This window comes from Mandrillus leucophaeus, unplaced genomic scaffold, assembly GCF_000951045.1.
Source record: "Mandrillus leucophaeus isolate KB7577 unplaced genomic scaffold, Mleu.le_1.0 Scaffold83, whole genome shotgun sequence".
Taxonomy (NCBI): domain Eukaryota; kingdom Metazoa; phylum Chordata; class Mammalia; order Primates; family Cercopithecidae; genus Mandrillus; species Mandrillus leucophaeus.
The window spans coordinates 4,149,789-4,170,278 of record NW_012109030.1 but is presented as its reverse complement, the minus strand read 5'-3'; the positions used below and the strand labels follow the sequence as shown (position 1 = coordinate 4,170,278).

Genomic DNA, 20,490 nt, shown 5'->3' with positions numbered 1-20,490 from the left:
AGCTCAAGTGATCCTCCTGCCTTGGCCTCCCGAAGTGCTGGGACTAGAGATGTGAACCACTGTGCCCAGCCCTGTCCTCTTTTCTATCTTTCTCTTATCACCTCTCCCTTGATCCTCAACTCACTCACTCTCCTCTTCCCCAGAAAAAGAGAAACCCCTTAAAATATGGATAAGATGGCAAAAGAGAAAGAGCCCGAGAGGGCACCGATGCAGTGACCCTTGTGCCCAGTAAGTGGAGCGTCCGGCCACCTTCTCCCAAGAACTCACACGATGGAGGGAAATCCTCAGTAACTGCTAGAAATCACTAGCCCGGGGCCCAGGGTGACCTCAGTCTGTATTCCCCAAGCCAAAGCCAGCAGGATCTTGACAGAAGCTGCAGGGCCATCTTGGCAGGGCTCTTCCCCTGAGGGAGAATGAATGGGAGCGGCTTGTGGGGGGCTGACAGGGGAGTCTGGGGAGACAGGGCTGGAGGAAGAGGGGGCAGAGTGTTGATATAAGCCCTGTGTGAACCAAGGAGACGTCATCCTCTCACCCACCAGAAAACGCAGCTGCGTGCCCAGAGTCGGGGGTGGTGACATCTCCTTGGAGGAGGACTGTTTACCAAGGCCCCAGGCTCTAGGTCTACCTTAGGGAAACAGGGCGGTTGCTTTTTTTTTTTTTTAACGTTTCCAGTTTTGCATTAAAAAAAAAAGAAAAAAAAAGGACTTGGCAGTTGGAACCGCCTGCGGGTTTTCACAGCAATTACCCTAAACAGTTAGGTGGTGTCTATTCCTTGAGAACGATTACTTTTTTCTTTTCAAAACGAAGATAGTATAGCACTGTTTAAACACCAAAAAGGGCTTGCCTTCACACTGCTAGGGGAGTCTCCCGAGGGCCTAAAGCACAGTGGGAATTCCTCAAAAGGGGCCTACCTGGCTGTAGTCAGCAGCTTGAGCCGCTCGATGGTGGTCAGAGCCCCCTGGACCAAGCTGCATGGAATGTGCCCTCTTGAAGAGCTGGTCTCAACCCTCCCACCTGTAACCCTAAGAGGCAAGCCTGTACCTGTGCAAGGTACGGACCTGGGCAAGGGACATGGTACCTCCCCAACCCGTCCGATTCTCATTCCTAAACCGAGAGAGGCAGCCAATGGCCCGGGTTGCTCTTAAGCTGGCTGAGGGCTTGGTGAGAGGTCTGGTCACTCACCTTACTCTGCTTCCTGTCCAGATAGAACTGATGTTGGCTTATGGCCATAGCCCAGATGGACTTGATCAATGCTGGACATGCATACCACGTGTGCACTGCAATGCCGCTGTGCCCAAACGTCCTCCTTGTCACTGAAGCCCTGGGGAAGCAAGAATCACAAGGTTCAAACCCATTTCTGTTGAGAGAAACCATTTCTCAGTCAACAGCTTCTGTAGAGAACCCACTGGGTCCTAGAAGCCCTGGCTGAAAGGTGACAGCTGAGCTCTCACACACACCTAGACACGCGCACACACTCAGGCACACACACACACTCACACACACCTCAGAGACACTGGCTGGCAAAGGCCACCTTCTGATTTTCTGACTCCCTAGAGTTGAGAATTTGGCCAAGTCTCGGCCTTGTCTGGGATAAGGTGGGTCATTCTAGGTCACTGGATGGTCCTTTTTCGATCTTGGACCTGGCACTGGGCCCAGACAAACTTCGCAGACAGGAAAACCTTCAGTGATACTCCCTGTGAGACAGGAAATGTGCCAGCGGTGGGGATGAGTAAATTATTTTCTAATCACCACAGGCTACCGTGTCCCAGGGAATCGGGACTTCTTACATAACTAACCCAATGTTCCTTGAAGATTTGGTGATCAATTTCTAATCTATTCAGAGGGCAGGGAGGGTACAAACAATCAGGAGAGGAAAGGCAGAGAGTAATGTGCCCACCCCCAATTCCCCCAACTTCTGTCTATACTTTTTTTTTTTTTTTTCCTCTTCCAGACGGAGTCTTGCTCCATCGCCCAGGCTGAAGTGTAGTGGCATGATCTCGGCTCACTGCAACCTCCGCCTCCACCTCCCAGGTTCAAGCGATTCTCCTGCTTCTGCCTCCTAAGTAGCTGGGATGACAGGTGTCCACACCACGCTGGGCTAATTTTTTGTAGTTTTAGTAGAGACAGGGTTTCATCAGGCTGGTCTGGAACTCCTGGCCTCAGGTGATCCACCTGCCTTGGCCTCCCAAAGTGCTCGAATTACAGGCGTGAGCCACTGTGCCTAGCCTTCTCTATACATTTTTAAACCTACATGGAGTAATCAGACTTTAAAAGTGAAAACAGGAACTGCTGATCTCTATGTAATCCACCACATTCATGGAGTCAGGAGGACTTATATGGTCATGCTCTTAGTGAAGTATATTTTATAGGATAGGCAGATTATTTTGCAAATGAAATCTGAGAATGTGTGTTTGCATGTGTGTGTGTGCGTGCAAATGTGTGACAAGTTGATGGGAAGGTGGGCTGGGATTTGGGGCCTTTTACCTGGATATCAGAAACAAAATGTGTGTTCTCAAGACTAACATATCTAATTTGGAAGAAACCTGGGGGTGATCAGCACTTGCAAATAGTAACATTTTTTTCCATGGCTAATTTTCCCTTAAAGAAAACAAAGCTGCCAGGCAATATCTTACTTTGGGGGAGCTAAAGATTTAAAGTGGAGTCTTCTTCACCCTCACTTTTAAGGAGAAATTCAAATCTGGTGGGTAATGACACTGAGTCTACACAGGTTTTTTTCTCCCTTCGGTTCAAACAAAAGTGAAGAAAAAAAAAAAAAAAGCCAGCACGTGAAAGAGCGCACAGTTGAAAATAATTGAAAAAAGGAGCCAGTGAGAGTGAGGAGGGATCCCTCCCCAGTCTCACTAAATTTAAAAGAAAACAGGGATCTGTGCTCCCAGCTTGGCTTCCATAGCAGTTGCTGCTCTTGGAAATAAACGAATGGCTTTTTCCCCCCTCAGAAAAGCTGAATGAGACAAGAAAAGTATCTTGAAAGGCGGTGCAAGGCTAGGTACCTCCATTTCTCAGGTACCAGGAGGGCAGAAGAGGTAAGTGGCTGGTCAGGTCCGGGTAGTTCCCCTGTCTAAATCAGATACTCAGAGTTCTTCTCCTGCTCTATTACTACTTTATCTCCTCTCCTCATCTTTCGCTTCAGGCCCTTCCTATTTTGCCCAAAGCTTAGAAGTGAAATGTTGGCCCAGCCTGGAGAAGCTCAGGAATGAAGCTAAGCATTGAGTTAGGATGCCCAGGGGGGGAGAAGCTCAGGAATGAAGCTAAGCATTGAGTTAGGATGCCCAGGGGGAGAAAGTGCCCAGTGTTTGTCTGGTACGCCACAGGGAATGGTGCAATCACACCTGAGCCCATCGGCCCAGAAAGCAGCCTCTGCCCTCAATGATTCCCATCAATTCCATCTTCATTAAAATGACTGCATCTGGCGCTGCCCATCCTATTACTGCGGTTCTGACTCCCTGCCTGGCTTGGGGGAGGGGCTGAGCCCGGAACACCAAACTAACATGAGGCCAATCACATTCCTCTTCCCTAACCTCAAATAAGCAAGGCCACAAGCAATAGGACGACACATTCAACTTAAAAAGCACCACAAGTTTCATTTCAAAGTAACTGGAAGAGAGGACGTGCAATGATACCAACGTAAAAATAGTCAACACTGAGGCGGGCGGATCACGAGGTCAAGAGATCGAGACCATCCTGGCCAACATGGTGAAATCCTGTCTCTACTAAAAATACAAAAATTAGCTGGGCGTGGTGGCGCACACCTGTAGTCTCAGCTACTTGGGAGGCTGAGGAAGGAGAATTGCTTGAACTTGGAAGGCGGAGGGTGCAGTGAACCGAGATCGCACCACTGCACTCCAGCCTGGGGACAGAGTGAGACTCCGTCTCAAAAGAAAAAAAAAGTAAACACTCAAGGCCATAGATACCCCACATACCCTGCCTTGATCATTCCATGTTCTATGCGTGTAACACACTCACACGTGGCTCATGAATACGTGAAATACAAGAGAAAACTACCAATACAAGAGAAAAAAGGCACCACTAGGATGTGAAAAAGAGAACTGAGTGCAAGAAAGACCTTACAGCTCATAGCTCTGGCTCTGCCACCATGCTAAGTGACTGACCTGAAGCCATTTCCTTTCCTTGTGTGTCTTTAATGCTGAAGTCATCCTGGGTCTCCACCTCCGGCCTCCCTGGGCCTCTCCCCCATTCCTGCCTGTCTGCAGGCTAACTCGGTGTACTCAGAGCGAGTGTGCCTGGGAGGAGACAGATCTGCTCCTTCCTCCAGCCAGACCCTCCCTCATTTCTTTATCCTAATTGAGAAGCTCCCACCTGACATTTATATCACCCTGAGGGCCCACCACGTGGCTTTAATCCTAGTTACCCCTCCAGGTCCCACTCAGACCTCTCCTTCCTGGCAAGCCTCTCCCTTCCTGACCAGCCAGGCCTCTGGCGACCCTGTCCTTCACCCTTCATGGCCCACGATAGCTGGCCCTTCTGTACAGTAGAGAAAGTGCATGAGCTCCGGGCCAGACCTCCTAGGTTCAAATCCTGCCTCTCCTGTATACTAGCTACTTGTCCTCTAGAGCAGGTTCCTTTGTTTCTTGTGACATTCCAAGAGTTCCTTCTTCTCGGCAGGTTCCAGGCAGTGGCTCACGCCCAAAATCCCAGCACTTTGGGATGCCAAGATGGGAGGATCGTTTTAGCTCAGGAGTTTGAGACCAGCCTGGGCAACACTGTGAGACCCAGTCTCTCAAAAAAAAAAAAAAAAATGCTGGATATGGTGGTGTGTGGCTGTAGTCCCAGCTACTCGGGAGGCTGAGGTGGGAGAACTGCTTGAGCCTGGGAGGTGGAGGCTACAGTGAGCTATGATCGCACCACTGCATTCCAGCGTGGGTGACAGAATGAGACCCTGTCTCAACAACAACAGAAAAGTTCCTTCTTCTGCCTGTCTTCTCAGCTACACTAGAAGATTGCTAAGGAAGAAGACCCTGCCTCCGACTTCCTTCCTTCCCTGCCACGGCTGACACAGCGCCTGAATAGGACACAGAAGCTTCGCAAGAAACATGACATTGATCACTGCTGTCTAATAGGCGACAGACCCACTGAAGAGTCACATGTGAGGTCTAGATTCTTTCCTATATCCCTGGGCCTTGGGAAAGAGAATTTAGCAGTACTCACCGACAGGGTGACAGACGCAGAGAGAACACGAACACACATACGCAGATAGACGCATGCGTGGTTAAAGGATTTGTCCAAGGTGCCTGGCTGCTCACTGAATTTCCAGCAGAGCACAGGCATGGAGGAGGGTCTATTCCCTGCGCTCAGCCCCTTAGATTACCCAGCCCCCCATTTTTATCCTTTGGAGCATCCCCTTTCTGCATCTGACCCATTGTGGCAAAGTTCATTTCACTCTTTTTGTACTTAAATTTCCCCTGCTCTTATATGCCTAAGAAAATGGTCCGATTCAGTTCCCCTGAAAAATGAACAGTGAGTTTCTTCTTGGCTGGAATATTATTTTTGAAATCTCCCTGCCTGCCCTGCTTGGCCTGCACAGATGGATCTGTGCTCTGTGGACTGGGACTTCTGGCCACGAAACCCCTTGCAGGCCCCTGAGAAACACTGGATAAAATATGTTTCTGTTAAAGGCTACCATCTTCACCTGACTGCAGAGATGCAGAAGCTCTCAGCTGCTCTCCACTAACTATTCCTGTAGTAACTGTGGTGCTGAGATAGGCTTTTCCCCTACACAGGAGTGGCTGTTTCAGGGAGATTACCCTGGAGGGCAAGCACGGCTTCATTCCTGCCAGGTTATCATGGGCTGCAGGAACAGGGGCTACTGCACAGGTCCAAGCCCTCGCACTGGGCGGGGTAACTTCCCGTCTCCCTCCTGTCCAGAGCTCATGGGGAGGTACCGCGGCTTGTTTTGAGTGTCAGAAGCCATGTGTGAGCTGGAATTGGTGCCAAGTCCTCTTTCTAAGCCCAGGGCTGGAGCGTCAACAGCGCCTAAAATCCACTTTCGTTCCTCTGTAGAGTCTGATGTTTTCTTCGTCTCCCCGGGGCTACCTTCTTATTGTAAATGTTTCTGGCCTCACAGAAAGTGATTTCTTAGTTGTCAGGCCTGGTTTTAGGGAATTACGCTGCTGTTTTTGGGATGCCTATAACTTTAGGTCCAGCGGGAGAAAAAGAGAGGAAAACAGTGGGTATAAGCTGCCCAGACCCCAGTCACTCGGGGCTCCCTGCATTCCAACCTGGGGCCGCACTGTCTCACATCTAAGAGTACAGGGACTTTTTACAACCCTGGTGCTGTCTGGGGTACGATTTTGGGTGGAGGGAAAAATAATTTCATTTCTTTCACATCCACCCATGATACTAACATCCTAAAATTACAGCTCCTGGAATAAAACAATGTAGCACAACTGCTTTGGTGACAGATTCATTTTCGCATGGACTGTCCTGCCTGAAACACTTTCAGAAGCTCTAAGGAGCGATTCTTCAGACTCTTCTGTAGCAAAGGTTTCCTATGGGGACTTACTGGTGTGTGTTACAAAGTGCTATAAAGCTTCCCTCCAGTGCAAGTAAAACACACACACTGACACACACACACACACGAGCCAGGGACACATGTGGCCAGATGAGACGGTCAGGGATTGCTACTTACACACACACACACACACGTGCGAACCCACCGCATTTATCAAGACATGTAATCCAAAAGAAAGTTTCACTGCCTGATTGGAGCTCCATTCCCCGGGAGACTGCCCCCGCTCCACTCCAAACTGACCATGAACAACGAGAGCCCCAAAATAATAAGATCAATAACATGCCCGGCCGAGAGCCACGCCGTCCCGCAAGAAAAGGACTTTTCAAGCTTACCTGCGTGGGTCATGAACTTCCACGGAAAACTTCTTTTCTCTGAAGTACAGGTTTTCCAACTGTCTCCATTGGAATATCTGGACAGAAAACAGCGAAGTTTAAAACTCAGGAGGGGCTGGTTCCTGGGCCATCTTCCCCCGTCTGCTGGTTAACTTTCCACAGCTGGCAGTCTCCTTATCAAAGCAGAGACCGTGGTTTGTGCCTCCTCCGCCTCTTGCTTGACTGACACACACACACACACACACACACTCGCAGCTCTCCAGTTCAAAACCAGGCAACGTGGGTGTGGATTTTCCTGCAGGTTCCTTAACTGGAACAAAACAAGTTCTTTTCAAGTTCTCCGCCTTTGGTCCGCCTTTGTTGGTTTGGTCGTGGCAGTCCCCAGCTTGGCAGACTTTTCCCTTCCAGGAGAGGGAGGAGAGGTGGAGACGGGGGAGAGGGACCCAGCAGGGAAGGCGGCGGGTGAGGGGAGAGGAGCGAGTGCTCAGGAGGGAGCGGTAGCCATCTGCGTGGAGTGCTGAACTGAGCTTCCTCCCCTCCAGTGCTGAAATGGGAAGGCGTTCAAATTCCCAGCCTCCCATCGGGACTCCACTTCCTGCTCACTAATGTGTAAGAGCCTTGCAAAGGGCGGAGGAGGCTGGGACCTTATTTCGGGGGCAGGCAACTCAAGATCACAGTGTGAGCCTGTCAAGCCCATTCTTCTTGCTGCAGCACAAAGAAAACCAAGAGTTCTGTCGCCCGGAAGGACGCTGCAGCCAGTCTCTCCCTCGGGCTTGGCCAGGGAGGGTGAGAAGTGGAATGAAGGGGCCCTGGCAGTCATTCCTCCTTCGGACCAGTGAGCTCGTTAACTAAGAAGCCGACTGTAATGTTTGGAAGTAATTAGGGCTGCATCCACTTGCTGCAGGAAGGGGGTTCCTTTCATTGGATGAAAAAGAAAGTTACTTTAACCCTCTGGGAAATGTCACAGGAGGTTCAACTTGTGTGCACACGCGTTTGCATTCATATTTGATGGTTACTGCATCGCCTTCCATATACTTGGAATTTCTGTTTATTTTGCAGAAAGAAGGGGTAAAGCAGGAATCTTGTCTTGTCTTTCTGCGGGGAACTGCTTCCCTAGACTCCCCTCTTTCTCTGGCCACTGACTTAAGTGATTTTCAGGGTCTTGCCCAGAGTCCTTGGACCTGAGGCTCCTGACCCTCTGACCCGCTCATGTTCTGTCCACCTTAGAGACGTGATGGCCATTTCCTGTATCCGACCCACCCTGTCTTCCCGGGCTGGGGACACTGCCAGTCAGCAGTTGGGCCAGTGGACCCAGAACCCCAAATAAAACTGAGCTGGAATAAAAAGTGCTTCTGGAATAGCCGCATTCTTTTATCTTCACAATCTACTCTCTGGAATTTTACAATTATTTTCCGGTGTAAATACTGGGAAGCAGAATATCTATTCTCTCTTATTACAGAGCTGCCTCTTTTGTCCCCGGCTCAGAGTGCATTTCACTCTGAAGCCCAAGGAAATTGTATTTTTCTTTCTTGTTAAGCATCAACTCCAGGTGGGTAGAGAGATACTGCAAGGAAAGCAAATGGCCCAAAGGCCTGTGCTGGCTGATAGCTTTGTGTCAGAGATTCAACAGCGCCTTAGTGGAGTCTATTACTAAAATACACAGACCCAGGTCTCATGCTCCTGTCTGATGCTTGGCCACTATAAATCCATCCATGAAAACACCCAAATTTCCTCTCTGGTCCCCAGGTGTTATATATTCAGACACATTCTACCTGAACTTAGCCAGAGCTACAAAAATACCAGAATGAACAGGTTACACGACCTTGGCCTCATAACCTGGGGGCAGTACACTCAGCAAAGTGGTCAGGCGGGCAGGCTTTGTGGTCTGACTACATCTGTTTGAATCCAAGCTCCACTACCTTTTTTTTTTTTTTTGAGACAGACTCTCGCTGTGTCCCCCAGGCTGGAGTGGTGTCAAGATCTCGGCTCACTGCAACCTCTGCCTCTCGGGTTCAAGTGATTCTTGTGCCTCAGCCTTCTGAGTGGCTGGGATTACAGGAGTATGCCACCACACCTGGATAATTTTTGTATTTTTTAGTAGAGACGGGGTTTTGCTATGTTGGGCAGGCTGGTCTCCAACTCCTAGCCTCAAGTGATCTGCCCGTCTTGGCCTCCCAAAATTTTGGGATTACAGGCGTGAGCCACCGTGCCCAACTCCGGCTCTAAGCTGCTGGACCCGACACAAGTTACAGTATTTCCTTTAGCCTCAGTTTTCCCCTCTGTAAAATGGCAAAAATGACCGCTCTAAGGTAGATCTCAGCAGCCACAGATCGTAGCACAGTACTGGCACAAAGTGACCTTAGATCTTACTATGAATCCCAAATGTTCTTACTTCTCCCAAATCCCGGCAGATTAAAAGAGAGTAACTCCAGAACAACCAGAATCATTCTGTTCTTAGATTTCCTTTTCTTAGATTCCAAGCCCTGACTTTTGGGTTTTAAAAAAATTATGTGTGTGCTGCAAATCCCTAAACACAGAGAATTTTTCTCCCAGTGCCTCTCCCTTCCTCTCAAGTAAGGGATGTGGATGGTACTTCAATGAAAGGGTCCTGTTGGCTGCATCCCACGGGGGTCCCTCAGCCCCTATCCTGCACCTGCCTTGCTCAGGCAAAGTGAAGTCTTGAACAGGATCGGCCTTCTGGGTATGCGACCTGAGGGCCCTTTGCTCAGAAGGTCCTTGGCTTGGTTTCATGCTCTGCTGTTGACATCTTGAAATTCCTAATAGGTTTCCTTCCTCCCCTCCCCTTCCCCCTCCCCCTCCTCCTTCTCCTTCTCCTTCTCCTCTCCTTTCCTGTCTTTGTTGCTATATGCTTTTAAAAAATTAATTTCCATAGGTTTTTGGGGAACAGGAGGTATTTGGTTGAGTAAGTTCCTTAGTGGTGATCTGTGAGATTTTGGTGTGCCCATCCCCCGAGCAGTGGACACTGAACCCACCTAATGGGCTTGATCAAGGGGCCCAGCATTTCCATTTTGCACTGGGCCCTGCTGCTTGTGGACTTGATCCTGGCCTTAGGTACTGGCGTGTACTGGTCCTGGCAGGCTCTGTGGGGTAAGGTGCCTACCAGCCTAATGGGCAGGCCCGGGAGGTGGGACCCTCAGGCCCTCCAAGAGAAGGAAAGAAAGCAGAACCAGGTGTGAGCATGCTTGAGAACCCCTCTGTGCCTTTCATGGGAAGCCCCCTCCCCGCCTGATGAAGAACCCCAGAGCAGAATGCTCTGAGGGATTGTTTCCCTGGCAACTCCTCTCTCCCCCATTCCATGCAAAATAAAACACAAACCAAGCTTTGCTTTAAGTGCTCCCTGATGCGGTTCAGCATGGAGAACCATGAGTCTGCCAAGGGGCCCGAACAAAACCATCTGGACTCTGCTGCATGGCCCTGTCTGTGGCTACTGTGGCTGCTGTAGCTGCTGTAGCTGCCTGAGGTTAGGCCCTGCCTCCAGCTTCTGCCCTTGGCTGTGAACCATGGAGTCCTGGCTCCCAGGCATATCCCCGGGATGATGCATTTTTGTAGCAGGGTGCAGAACAATGGATTCCCCCTGATGCTTGCTTTAAGCATGAATTTTTGTTTTGTAAATGCAATCCTGGGAAGGAAGGGTAAGAGTGAGGTGAAGGGATGGGTGGTTTTTAGGATCAGATTATTGCATTGAGACATTAGAAGGGTCCAGGAACAGGCTGGGAATGGTGGTTTATGCCTGCAATTCCAGCACTTTGGGAGACTGAGGCGGGCAGATGTCTTGAAGTCAGGAGTTCAAGACTAGCCTGGGCCAACATGGCAAAACTCCATCTCTGCGAAAAATACAAAAATTAGCTGGGTGTAGCGGCGGGCGCCTGCAGTCCCAGCTACTTGGGAGGCTGAGGCAAGAGAATCACTAGAACCCGGGAGGCAGAGGTTGTAGTGAGGCAGGATCGCGCTACTGTACTGCAGCCTGGGCGACAGAGCAAGACTCCTTCTTAAACACAAAAGCAAAAGGGTCCCGGGAACAGAAGAGGAGGTGTGCATGTCAGAACAGTAGCCTGATCCTTTTCTCTTCACTCAGGAGGGAGGGGGTGAGCTGGCGACAGGAATATGGAGGCAAGAGGGACCAGGAGGGTGGAAGCCACTGCCCCTTGCCCAGTGCCGGGGTGCAGCTGGCTGGAAACGCATCATGCTATTCATGGGGTCTGGGGCATTTCTGCCCACGTGTCCTTGTGCCCATGGCTTAGAGGCCCCGTTAAATACCTCACTCTGAGGCCGGCAGAGCGAACACTACAATCAAATCAACAAACAGGAGATGCTCCACCTTGCCTCCCTTTTGTAAACAGAGTAAGGTAGGCTCTGACTGAGCTGGTTTCGGGGCAGCCCCGATGGTCTGCGCCACCTCAGGGGAGCCTCCCGAGCTTGCGCTAGCTCGGTGCAGCCGTCATAACCCCCCACCACGTAAAGCTGCCAGCTCCCTCTGCCCCTCCGCCTAAAGACACAGCAGGCACCCATAATGATCATCGGGATGGCTGGGCGGCTTCCCTTCCCATAGTAATGCCTATGGCCAATTATACCCAAGGAGCTAATTAAAAAGCTAAAATACGTAGTTCTACCAATAATCAAAGAATGTATTAATTCATACCTATTAAATCAAGGGGTTTCTAGTGCACGTCATTTAGGCATCTTTAAAAAGCCCTGCACACATCGTTCCTTTGATCTTTTGGCATCCCTCAAGAAGAGTAAGTGGGAAATTTACTTCTTGGGGAAAACAAGGCCCAGAGAAATTAAGGAAAACTGCCTAAGGCCACACAGCAAGTAAGTGAAGGAACCAGAAATAGAAGTCAAGGGCACCTGGGCCATTACACTAACCTCTAACTATGTTGCTTTCCCCAGGAGTCCACCAATTAGTGGGAACAGCTCTTACTGACTAATGGATGGTTAACTTTACAAGTGGAATGATTTTTACAAATGAGCTACAATATGACTGTAGGTAGAAAGTAAAAAAGCAAATCTTTTTCATCCTACACCATGGCCTGGCTTTCCTTTTATACGGTAAATGATAACAAGTATTCTTTCTTTCTATCCTTGGAGTCCTGGCTTCCTCTAGTTTTCTATACAGCAATGCTTCAATACTCAGTAGCTTTCATCCAAAGACTAAAACACAACAACAATTGTGATGAAGGACAGCCTGGGCCAGGCGTGGTGGCTCACGCCTGTAATCTCGATACTTTGGGAGGCCAATGTTGGGTAATCACTCGAGGTCAAGAGTTCGAGACCAGCCTTGTCAACATGGCGAAATCCTGTCTCTACTAAAAATTAGCCAGGCGTAGTGGCACATGCCTGTAATCCTAGCTACTCGGGAGGCTGAGGCAGGAGAATTGCTTGTACCCAGGAGATAGAGGTTGCAGTGAGCCGAGATCTTACCACTGCACTCCAGCCTGGGTAACACAGTGAGACTCCATTTCAAACAAAACAAAACAAAACAAACAGCCTGGATGATCTGGCTCACATGGAACAAAACTTGGAACCACCAAGACGTGGCTTCCTTGAGACTATGTCTGTCCCTGTTGTTGGGACTGGCTGATACTGGATGTGGATTCTTAGTTTCTGACCTAGACTTGCTGTGATTCCCAATGCGATCATAGGTCCTCCACTTTCCCGTTCTGGGACTCAGTATCTTCATGTATGAAAATAGGAGGTGGGAAACATTATCCACGGAGTGCAAACAAGAGTGGGTCATAAATATTGCCTTTGAGCCCTGAACGCAACAGGGTCCTCTCTAAGTACTTAATGAGCAGGGACGAGTTACTGGTTTCTATTAGCTGGCCTGCTGGATTCCCACATCCTGTGTTTGGCTGAAGGTTGGGGCAGAGGAAGGGGCTTTGGCTCCACTGGACTTCCTCCCCAGCCAACATTTATGGAGAGCTGGGACTGCATGTGGAGTAGTGGGCGAGCTCCCAGGACGATGAGGAAATAGACGCTTGAGAGGAAGCTCCGTCTAGTGGCTCTGATGCTTGACCAGGACTTTGGAGAACCTTGTCTTCCCCCGCTGTCCCTGAGGCTGAGTCACCAAGCTTCTTAATGACCTCCCTATGAGTAACTTCCTGCTTCATCCAGGGGGCCTATTACACAGAATCACAGCAGCCATCTGGTCCACCTCCTCCTTGCACAGATAAAGTAACCTCAGGAGAGAGAGGTTAAGGGATTGGCAGAGGTTAAATAAGTAATTGATGTCGGGACCCACATCTTGTGACTTCTGGTCCTGGACTCTTTCTAACACACCATGAAGCTCTGACAATGAATGAGAACAAAGTTGTTTCAAGCTTCTTGTTCTGGGTCTCTATATAAGAAGAATTAGGTCTAATTCTTCTTATATAGAGCATGGACATGAAGAATCTCCAAGCTCAGAAGGAAACATACAAACTGAAAAACTCACTTCCTTATTTCATTTCTGCCCTTTTTACTTTGTACAGCAGACTAGCACTTGCAAATCTTTGGGTGGATTTACATTTTCAGTAAATACAAATGAGTTGTTACACATCTACAGGGCTGCAGGGCAAAAGAAAGGAGTCACTGAACCTGAATCAGATGGAATTTAAAATGTGAGAGCACCCAGAAAGCCCCAAGCCTGTGCTCTCAGAGGACTGGATCCCATGCACCCTGGTAAGGTTTTGCTATTGGAGCACAGCTGGTTCTAAGAAGGAACAGAAGTAGGTATATATATACACATACATACACATCTATAATATATACATATATATAATATATATTATATATATATTTTTGGAGACTGAGTCTCACTATATCTTCTAGGCTGGAGTGCAGTGGCATGATCTTGGCTCACTGCAACCTCTGCTGCCTCCCGGGTTCAAAAGATTCTCCTGCCTCAGCCTCCCGAGTAGCTAGGGTTACAGGCGCCCGCCCCCATGCCTGGCTAATTTTTGTATTTTTAGTAGAGACGGGGTTTCACCATGTTGGCCAGGCTGGTCTCGAACTCCTGACCTCAGATGATCCACCCACCTCAGTCTCCCAAAGTGCTGGGATTATAGGCGTGAGCCACCGCGCCCAGCCCAGGTATATGTTTTTAGTGGGTTGAAATCATGTGTCAGAGTTTTTTTTTTTTCTATCAGTTCTATAGGCATTCAGTATATTTCACTTTTTACAAAAAAAGAAGACAGAGGCAAGGCCCTTGGGTTTTAGGAGCATCAAATTCCCATTCCCTTTCCAACCATTCATGTAGTAGTCATCTACTTTGTACTGGCCTGTTCTAATAGGCAAGAGGAAACACGTGGTGCTTAATACACGTTTATATTTGTAGGGAGCTTACAATCTACTTGGGAAGACAAGACATACCTAAAGTAGCTTGTATTCATGGTACAGGAATCCATGATGGAGCTTAAAACCATCTCTGGTTTCTGTATCAGCCTTTGAAAACTCTATAGAAGTGCCGTGTGTGGTGGCTCACACCTGTAATCCCAGCACCTGGGGAGGCCGAGTGGGGGGGGGCGTCCCATCATGAGGTCAGAAGTTCGAGACCAGGCTGACCAACATGGTGAAACCCCGTCTCTACTAAAAATACAAAACATTAGCCGGGCATGGTGGCACATGCCCATAATCCCAGCTACTTGGGAGGCTGAGGCAGGAGAATCAGTTGAACCCAGGAGGCGGGGGTTGTAGTGAGCGGAGATGGCGCCACTGCACTCCAGCCTGGGTGACAGAGCAAGACTCTGCCTCAAAAATAAAAAATAAAAAAAATAGAAGAAGTGCCGGGCTGCCTCATTCACATATATCTCATGCTTTTGTCTCACATAATCAGTACTCATGACTGTTGTTTACTCCTGATTGTTGTGATTTTCATTTTTAGGAGCAAGAACCCTGGGTGGGAGGCCAAGAGCCCTCAGTTCTAGCTATGACTTTGTAAGGCCCTCTCCATCAGGGCTTCATCCTCTCTAAAACGAGGGGGCGTGTGGGCATTCTTACATTCTGCACATGGGTTGAAGGTCAGCATTGTAAATCTAGAGAATGTCAAGCTGCAATTCTTTGGAATTGAAAAATAAAGTAGCTTGATTTAAACATTTCCTACCGATGGGAGACAATACAGAAGAGCATGGATTAGAAGCATGGTTTTCAACGTCATACTGTCTGCTGCTTACCGGCTGTGTATTCTTAGCAATTGAATTTGTGTCTTTGTTTTTTTCATATTTGAAATGACAGGAATAATAGCACTTTTCTCATAGGGCTGCTGTATTAACGAATTAATATATATTAAATGCTTAAAATGGTGGCTGGTACATAGTGCTCAAGAAATAATATGAGATTGGTGCAGTGGCTCATGCCTGTAATCCCAGCACTTTGGGAGGCTGATGCAGGTGGATCATCTGAGGTCAGGAGTTTGAGACCAACCTGGCCAACATGGTGAAACCCCGTCTCCATTAAAAATACAAAAATTAGCAAGACATGGTGGCATGCGTCTGTAATCCCAGCTATTCAGGAGGCTGAGGCAGCAGAATTGCTCGAATTCGGGAGGCAGAGGTTGCAGTGAGCTGAGACGCGTCACTGCCCTCTGGCCTGGGTGACAGAGAGAGACTCCATCTCAAAAAAAAAAGAAAAAGAAAAAAAAGAAATACTATGATTGTATGCATTCCCCTCTGTCAATTACATGCCAATATTATTCTTAACGTAAAACATAAGTTATGAATACTTTGAACACATATCAGCACAAAGTACAGGTCTGTGTAATTTTTTTTGAAAGATGACTCACATGGTGTTGAGCATTGCAAAAACTGTTTCCTGTCAAATTGGATTGTTTACAGTGCAAGCACAAGCCGGACCCAGGGCCCCCATTCATTCATTTGTGCTGGAGTTTACTGTGTTCTCTTTGGGGTTGTTTATTCCTAATCTTATTGGCCAATTCCTCCATCCACTGCAATCTTGACCAGAGTCAGTTTTGACCATTTTCCTGTTACGACTTCTAATCTCAAAGCCTTCACCCTGCGAAAGAAGTATCCTACTGTAAGATGACTCCGTCTTATATAGAACAGAGTGGGCTATAATGAGAACATATCAGGCCCTCCTGAATACCCAAACAAGGACAGCGGATCATTGGCTTCCTAAATGGGTCTGAGGATGTCCTCCATCGCTTGCACTGAAAGAGGCATCTCTTTTCTTCAGAGATGGCCACACACCCAGCACAGCAGACAATGGCTAATTTTTCTCTGCAGCCGGGCCTAATGGAATCAAGATGTTCTTCCGGCCAATTGCGTCTTCCTCATTGTCAGACAAGCGAGCTCTAAATTGATTTTGTTCATTCGGTGACAGATACCCAGAGCACCGGGCCTTGACCCCTTAATGGATGGCCTCTTTTTAACCCATCAAAAACCTCTTAGCTTCCTTTGGCTTAAGAGTCATTACTAGGGGAAAAGAGAGAATGAGGTTAACGAGTACTTAACAAGCCCATTGAGACGCAGGCCATTTTGTTTTTCACCATTGGACTTGATTTCCTCTCCCTAGAGGCCTCTCTCTGTATTATTTTCTTTGTGTGTATTTTGCCTTTTCTTGCAGAAAGACTTTACCATAAAGCTTTGGTGAATGTAAATACTTTCAAGAAAAGCTGGACTTGTTTTTCCTTTCCTATCCTCTGCCCCCTGATGTAATTCCTTCCCTGCTCAGCATGCCCCGAGGGACTGGCTGGGGTCAGTGGGTTGATAGGCTGAGGTTGCCCAGTGATTTGGAATATCTGAGTCTAGCTTTGGTTTTTCTAGCAATGAGCACTGTGACCCAGTGATGTGTGGCTTAACCTCTCTGTGCTCCAGTCTTTCCTTGAAAAAAAAGCCAAAGCTAATTATGCCTGCTATGACAGACCTCACTGGGATGCTTCAAAGGGGAATAAATCAATCTGAGAAATACTTCGTACATCTGGAGAGAAAATGATGGTAGGCCATTTCACCTGCTTTGGCCAAGACCTCTTTTTCCAGATTGGTGTAAAGTTATCTTTTTAAATTTTTTTATTTTTGTGATGGAGTCTTGCTCCGTTGCCCAGGCTGGAGTGCAGTGGCATAATCTCGGTTCAGAGCAACCTCTACTTCCCGGGTTCAAGCAATTCTCCTGCCTCAGCCTCCCGAGTAGCTGGGTTATGCCTGGCTAATTTTTGTATTTTTAGTAGAGACGGGGTTTTACTATGTTGACCGGGCTGGTCTCGAACTCCTGACCTCAGGTGATCTGCCTGCCTCGGCCTCCTAAAGTGCTGGGATTACAGGCGTGGGCCACCATGCCCGGCTCAGGTTTTGACTACTTTGGAGGGCAGGCTTTAGGGAGAAACCTGTTGTTCTTGTTTTTTTTTTTTTTTTTTCCAGGGGTGGCGGGGAGGTTGGCAGTTGGCATTTCTCTTATGCCTGGTCCAGAGATGTGGCATCAAAGAGACATACGGATTTCCTCTGTGGAGGTCATCCGACTGAATGGAAGATGGGGATGGGATGAAGAAAATGGACTGACAACCAGCTCTGCAGGGAAATACAGGCATACACTCACAACTAACACTGTGCTTTATCACGCATAACAAAAAGAAAAAAAAAAAAGTCAATACTCTACCCTAGCGATATCTGTGTGAGGCAAAGAAAGAAAAAAGCAAGCAAGCAAACCAGCAAGGGCTTTGGCTTTTGGGAATAATAATTTAACAGCAGCTTGTTTGCACTTTGGAATACCTTGTGCTTCCAGAGCCGGCCCATCCTGCTGGGGAGGGGAGAGGTCCCAGCGCTGCTGTCTGGCAGACCTTGGTTTCGGTGGGCACCAGAAGCGAGGCAGATTGCCTGCTGCTGTGACTTCATGTGTGAGCTCCAGGTTCCCCTGGTTGGAAGGTGCCAGGGAGTGAAGCGGGTGAGTGGGCATCAGGCCAGGGGTCTGTGGTTTGCTTTTCAAGTCAGGCTGCTGCTGGGAGAAGGAAGGCTTGCGGTCTCGCCAGCTGCTCTGCAATTGTGGCAGCAGCCAGCAGAGATGGGAGGCGGTGGGCCTGCCCCGCTCCAGCCTGGACTTCCGCTTGGAGGGCGTGTCTTCTCAGCTTGACCTGAGGCATGCAGGGGGCTGCGGCCGGGCCACGGTATCTGCAGCTGGGGCCTTTCTCTCTATGGATCCTCTTGCGGGAGAATTTGGTATCTGCTCCGCGAGGTCTCCTTCCAGAAAGAAGTGAGGACTTCAGATCTAGACTTTCTGTCTTTCCAGGAGGGCTGGTCCTATTCAGAGCTCTGCACTTTCCCCCAGAGGGCTTCTGCAGTGCGCAGATTGACTTGGGGAGACTGAATTGCGGGGAAAAGGAGGGGCGGAAGCAGAGGAGGAAGCTGAGGCTTCTACTCCGCGCAGCCTGCCTTAAACAACTTTGTTTTCACCAGGGCTGTCCCAAGCCTCCCAAAATTCCCAGCCCTGGTCTGGGCCAGTTCTCCCAGATATTCATACACATACGTTGGCCAAAGCAATGCTCATTTGGCGCTGTAATGGTTTTTTTTTGCTCTAATGTCTTCCTCAACCAGACTTACATTTCCTTGAGTATGTTTTCCTGGCACCTAGCATGTACCTGGGGGCATTGAGGCACTCAATAGTTGTCTGTTGAGTGAATGAATGAATGAATGAATGAATAAGTGAATGAAGAGCTTTTTGAGATATTAGATATTATGACAACTGAAGTTCAGAGAGGTTAAGTCACCTTCTCAAGGTCACACAGATGACATATGGTGGGAGGTGATACTTGAGCCCTCCTCTGTCTGCTCAACTCCATGCTATTTTCACCATGTGAGGAACCTCCAGTGGCTAAACCCAAATATCTTGTTAAAGATACATTTCTAAACTGCGATACACAATAATGGGGAAATGGCAGTTAGGGTGAGCTCAGGGAGGGACGATGGTAAGAGCCACAGCCGAGGAGCCGTAGCCCTTCTTTCTGGCAGCTCGGTTGGAACTCTGCTCTTCCGAGGTGAACTGGGGAAGTCTATGATTCCAGCAGTTCATGATCTCAAACCGGAAGCCTACTCCCAACCTAGATCAGATCTTTACAAATCACGTTGCCTAGAAATTGTCTGTTTGCTTGAGGCGGTCAAGAATGACCCTGACCCCGGGCAGGTAGGACCCCGGCTGTAACACCCTTGAACCCCACCTGCAGGTGCCGATGCAGAGCCCGAGGCGGGCAGGCAGAGTTGGGCACAGCACGTTCTGGCTGTGTAAGGTTTGGTGTTAAACAGGTTTACATTTTCCGGAAGGTCAGTCCAGCGTGGGCTTCCCCTCTGAATCAAACTCATTAAGAAGAAGAACGGAAAAAAAAAAAAAAGCCTTACACAGCTTCCTAAGTATTGGCTGGTTCAGCAGAAACAAGCTGTTAGGACTGGCCAAGACAAAGAGGTTACTAGAAGTCGACAAGCAGGGTTTCCCAACTGAACAGATCCTTAGAAGAAAGAAGGAAGTCTAGATTAACCAGAATTATTCAAGGGTCTGCAGTACTCCAGCAATTCACTCATGATATTCTCATTATTCTGTGTTTTTTTGGTGCTACAGACAAAAATAAAATCAAAGGAAAGCCCAGATGGGAGCAATTTTTTTATGCTTTTCATTTTTTCATCAGCAAACCTCAGCTGTTTAAAAAGTCAGTCCCTCTCCTCCATTCTCCTCCCAACTGTCCTGCTCGCTATGTGGAGCTCTCTGCAACCCTTCCTTAGATGAGTTATGTTCTTTTTTGAGACAGAGTCTCGCTCTGTCGCCCAGGCTGCAGTACAGTGGGGCGATCTTGGCTCATTGCAACCTCTGCCTTCTGGGTTTAAGCAATTCTCCTGCCTCAGCCTCCCAAGTAGCTCAGACTACAGGTGCCCGCCACCATGTCCAACTAATTTTTGTATTTTTAGTAGAGACGGGGTTTCACCATGTTGGCCAGACTGGTCTCAAACTCCTGACCTCAGGTGATCTGCCTACCTCAGCCTCCCAAAGTGCTGGGATTACAGGCGTGAGCCACTGCACCTGGCCCCAGTAATGTTCTTAATGCATCAATCTGTGAGGCCACTATCCACAGACATACGGAGGAGTCTGTGAAATTAGCAGTGGGTCTCAACAAGTGATTAGATATTCTGCTCTGGTGACTTTTATCCATTCAACAACCACGTGTTGAGTATCTACCATGGACCCGACACTGTGTCAGGCACTGAGGATACAGCAGTGTATCCTGTACATTCTTACGAAGGGGAGAGGTGGGCAAATAAATAAGAAATAAATAAGAAAACTACATGGTACATACAGTAAGTTAGAGGATAACAGGTTTGAAGCACAAATGTGAACCAGGGAAGGATAGGACAGGGTTTCTCATTGTTAACAAGGTAGCCAGGGAAGGCCTTGGTGAAGTGACATCGAGTCAATATCAGAAAGAAACCAGGGGCAAAGCTGGGCAGGTATGTGAAGGAAAAGCATGACTGCAGATACAGAAGTCAGGGGCATCATTTGTGTGTCTGTGATTGCTGTACAAGTGTAGAAAATGCTGAAATAAACATCAAAGAACAATGGAATATTATGCAGCCCTAAAAAAGGAATGCAGTACTAATGCGTGCTGCAACAGGGATGAACCTT

At 48.4% G+C, this 20,490-nt stretch overlaps 1 protein-coding gene across 1 annotated transcript in view; it reads right to left on the bottom strand.

Moving 5' to 3' along the window:
* The window catches only part of FRMD4A (FERM domain containing 4A), a 221,993-nt gene that overhangs the window by 56,631 nt on the left and 144,872 nt on the right, over positions 1-20,490 (bottom strand). Inside the window, exons 11-12 of the mRNA XM_011968152.1 lie at positions 6,883-6,959; positions 1,183-1,321 (exon numbers count right to left, since the gene is read on the bottom strand). Coding sequence (XP_011823542.1) covers positions 1,183-1,321; positions 6,883-6,959 — 216 coding nt within the window. The remainder of the gene's footprint in view (positions 1-1,182; positions 1,322-6,882; positions 6,960-20,490) is intronic.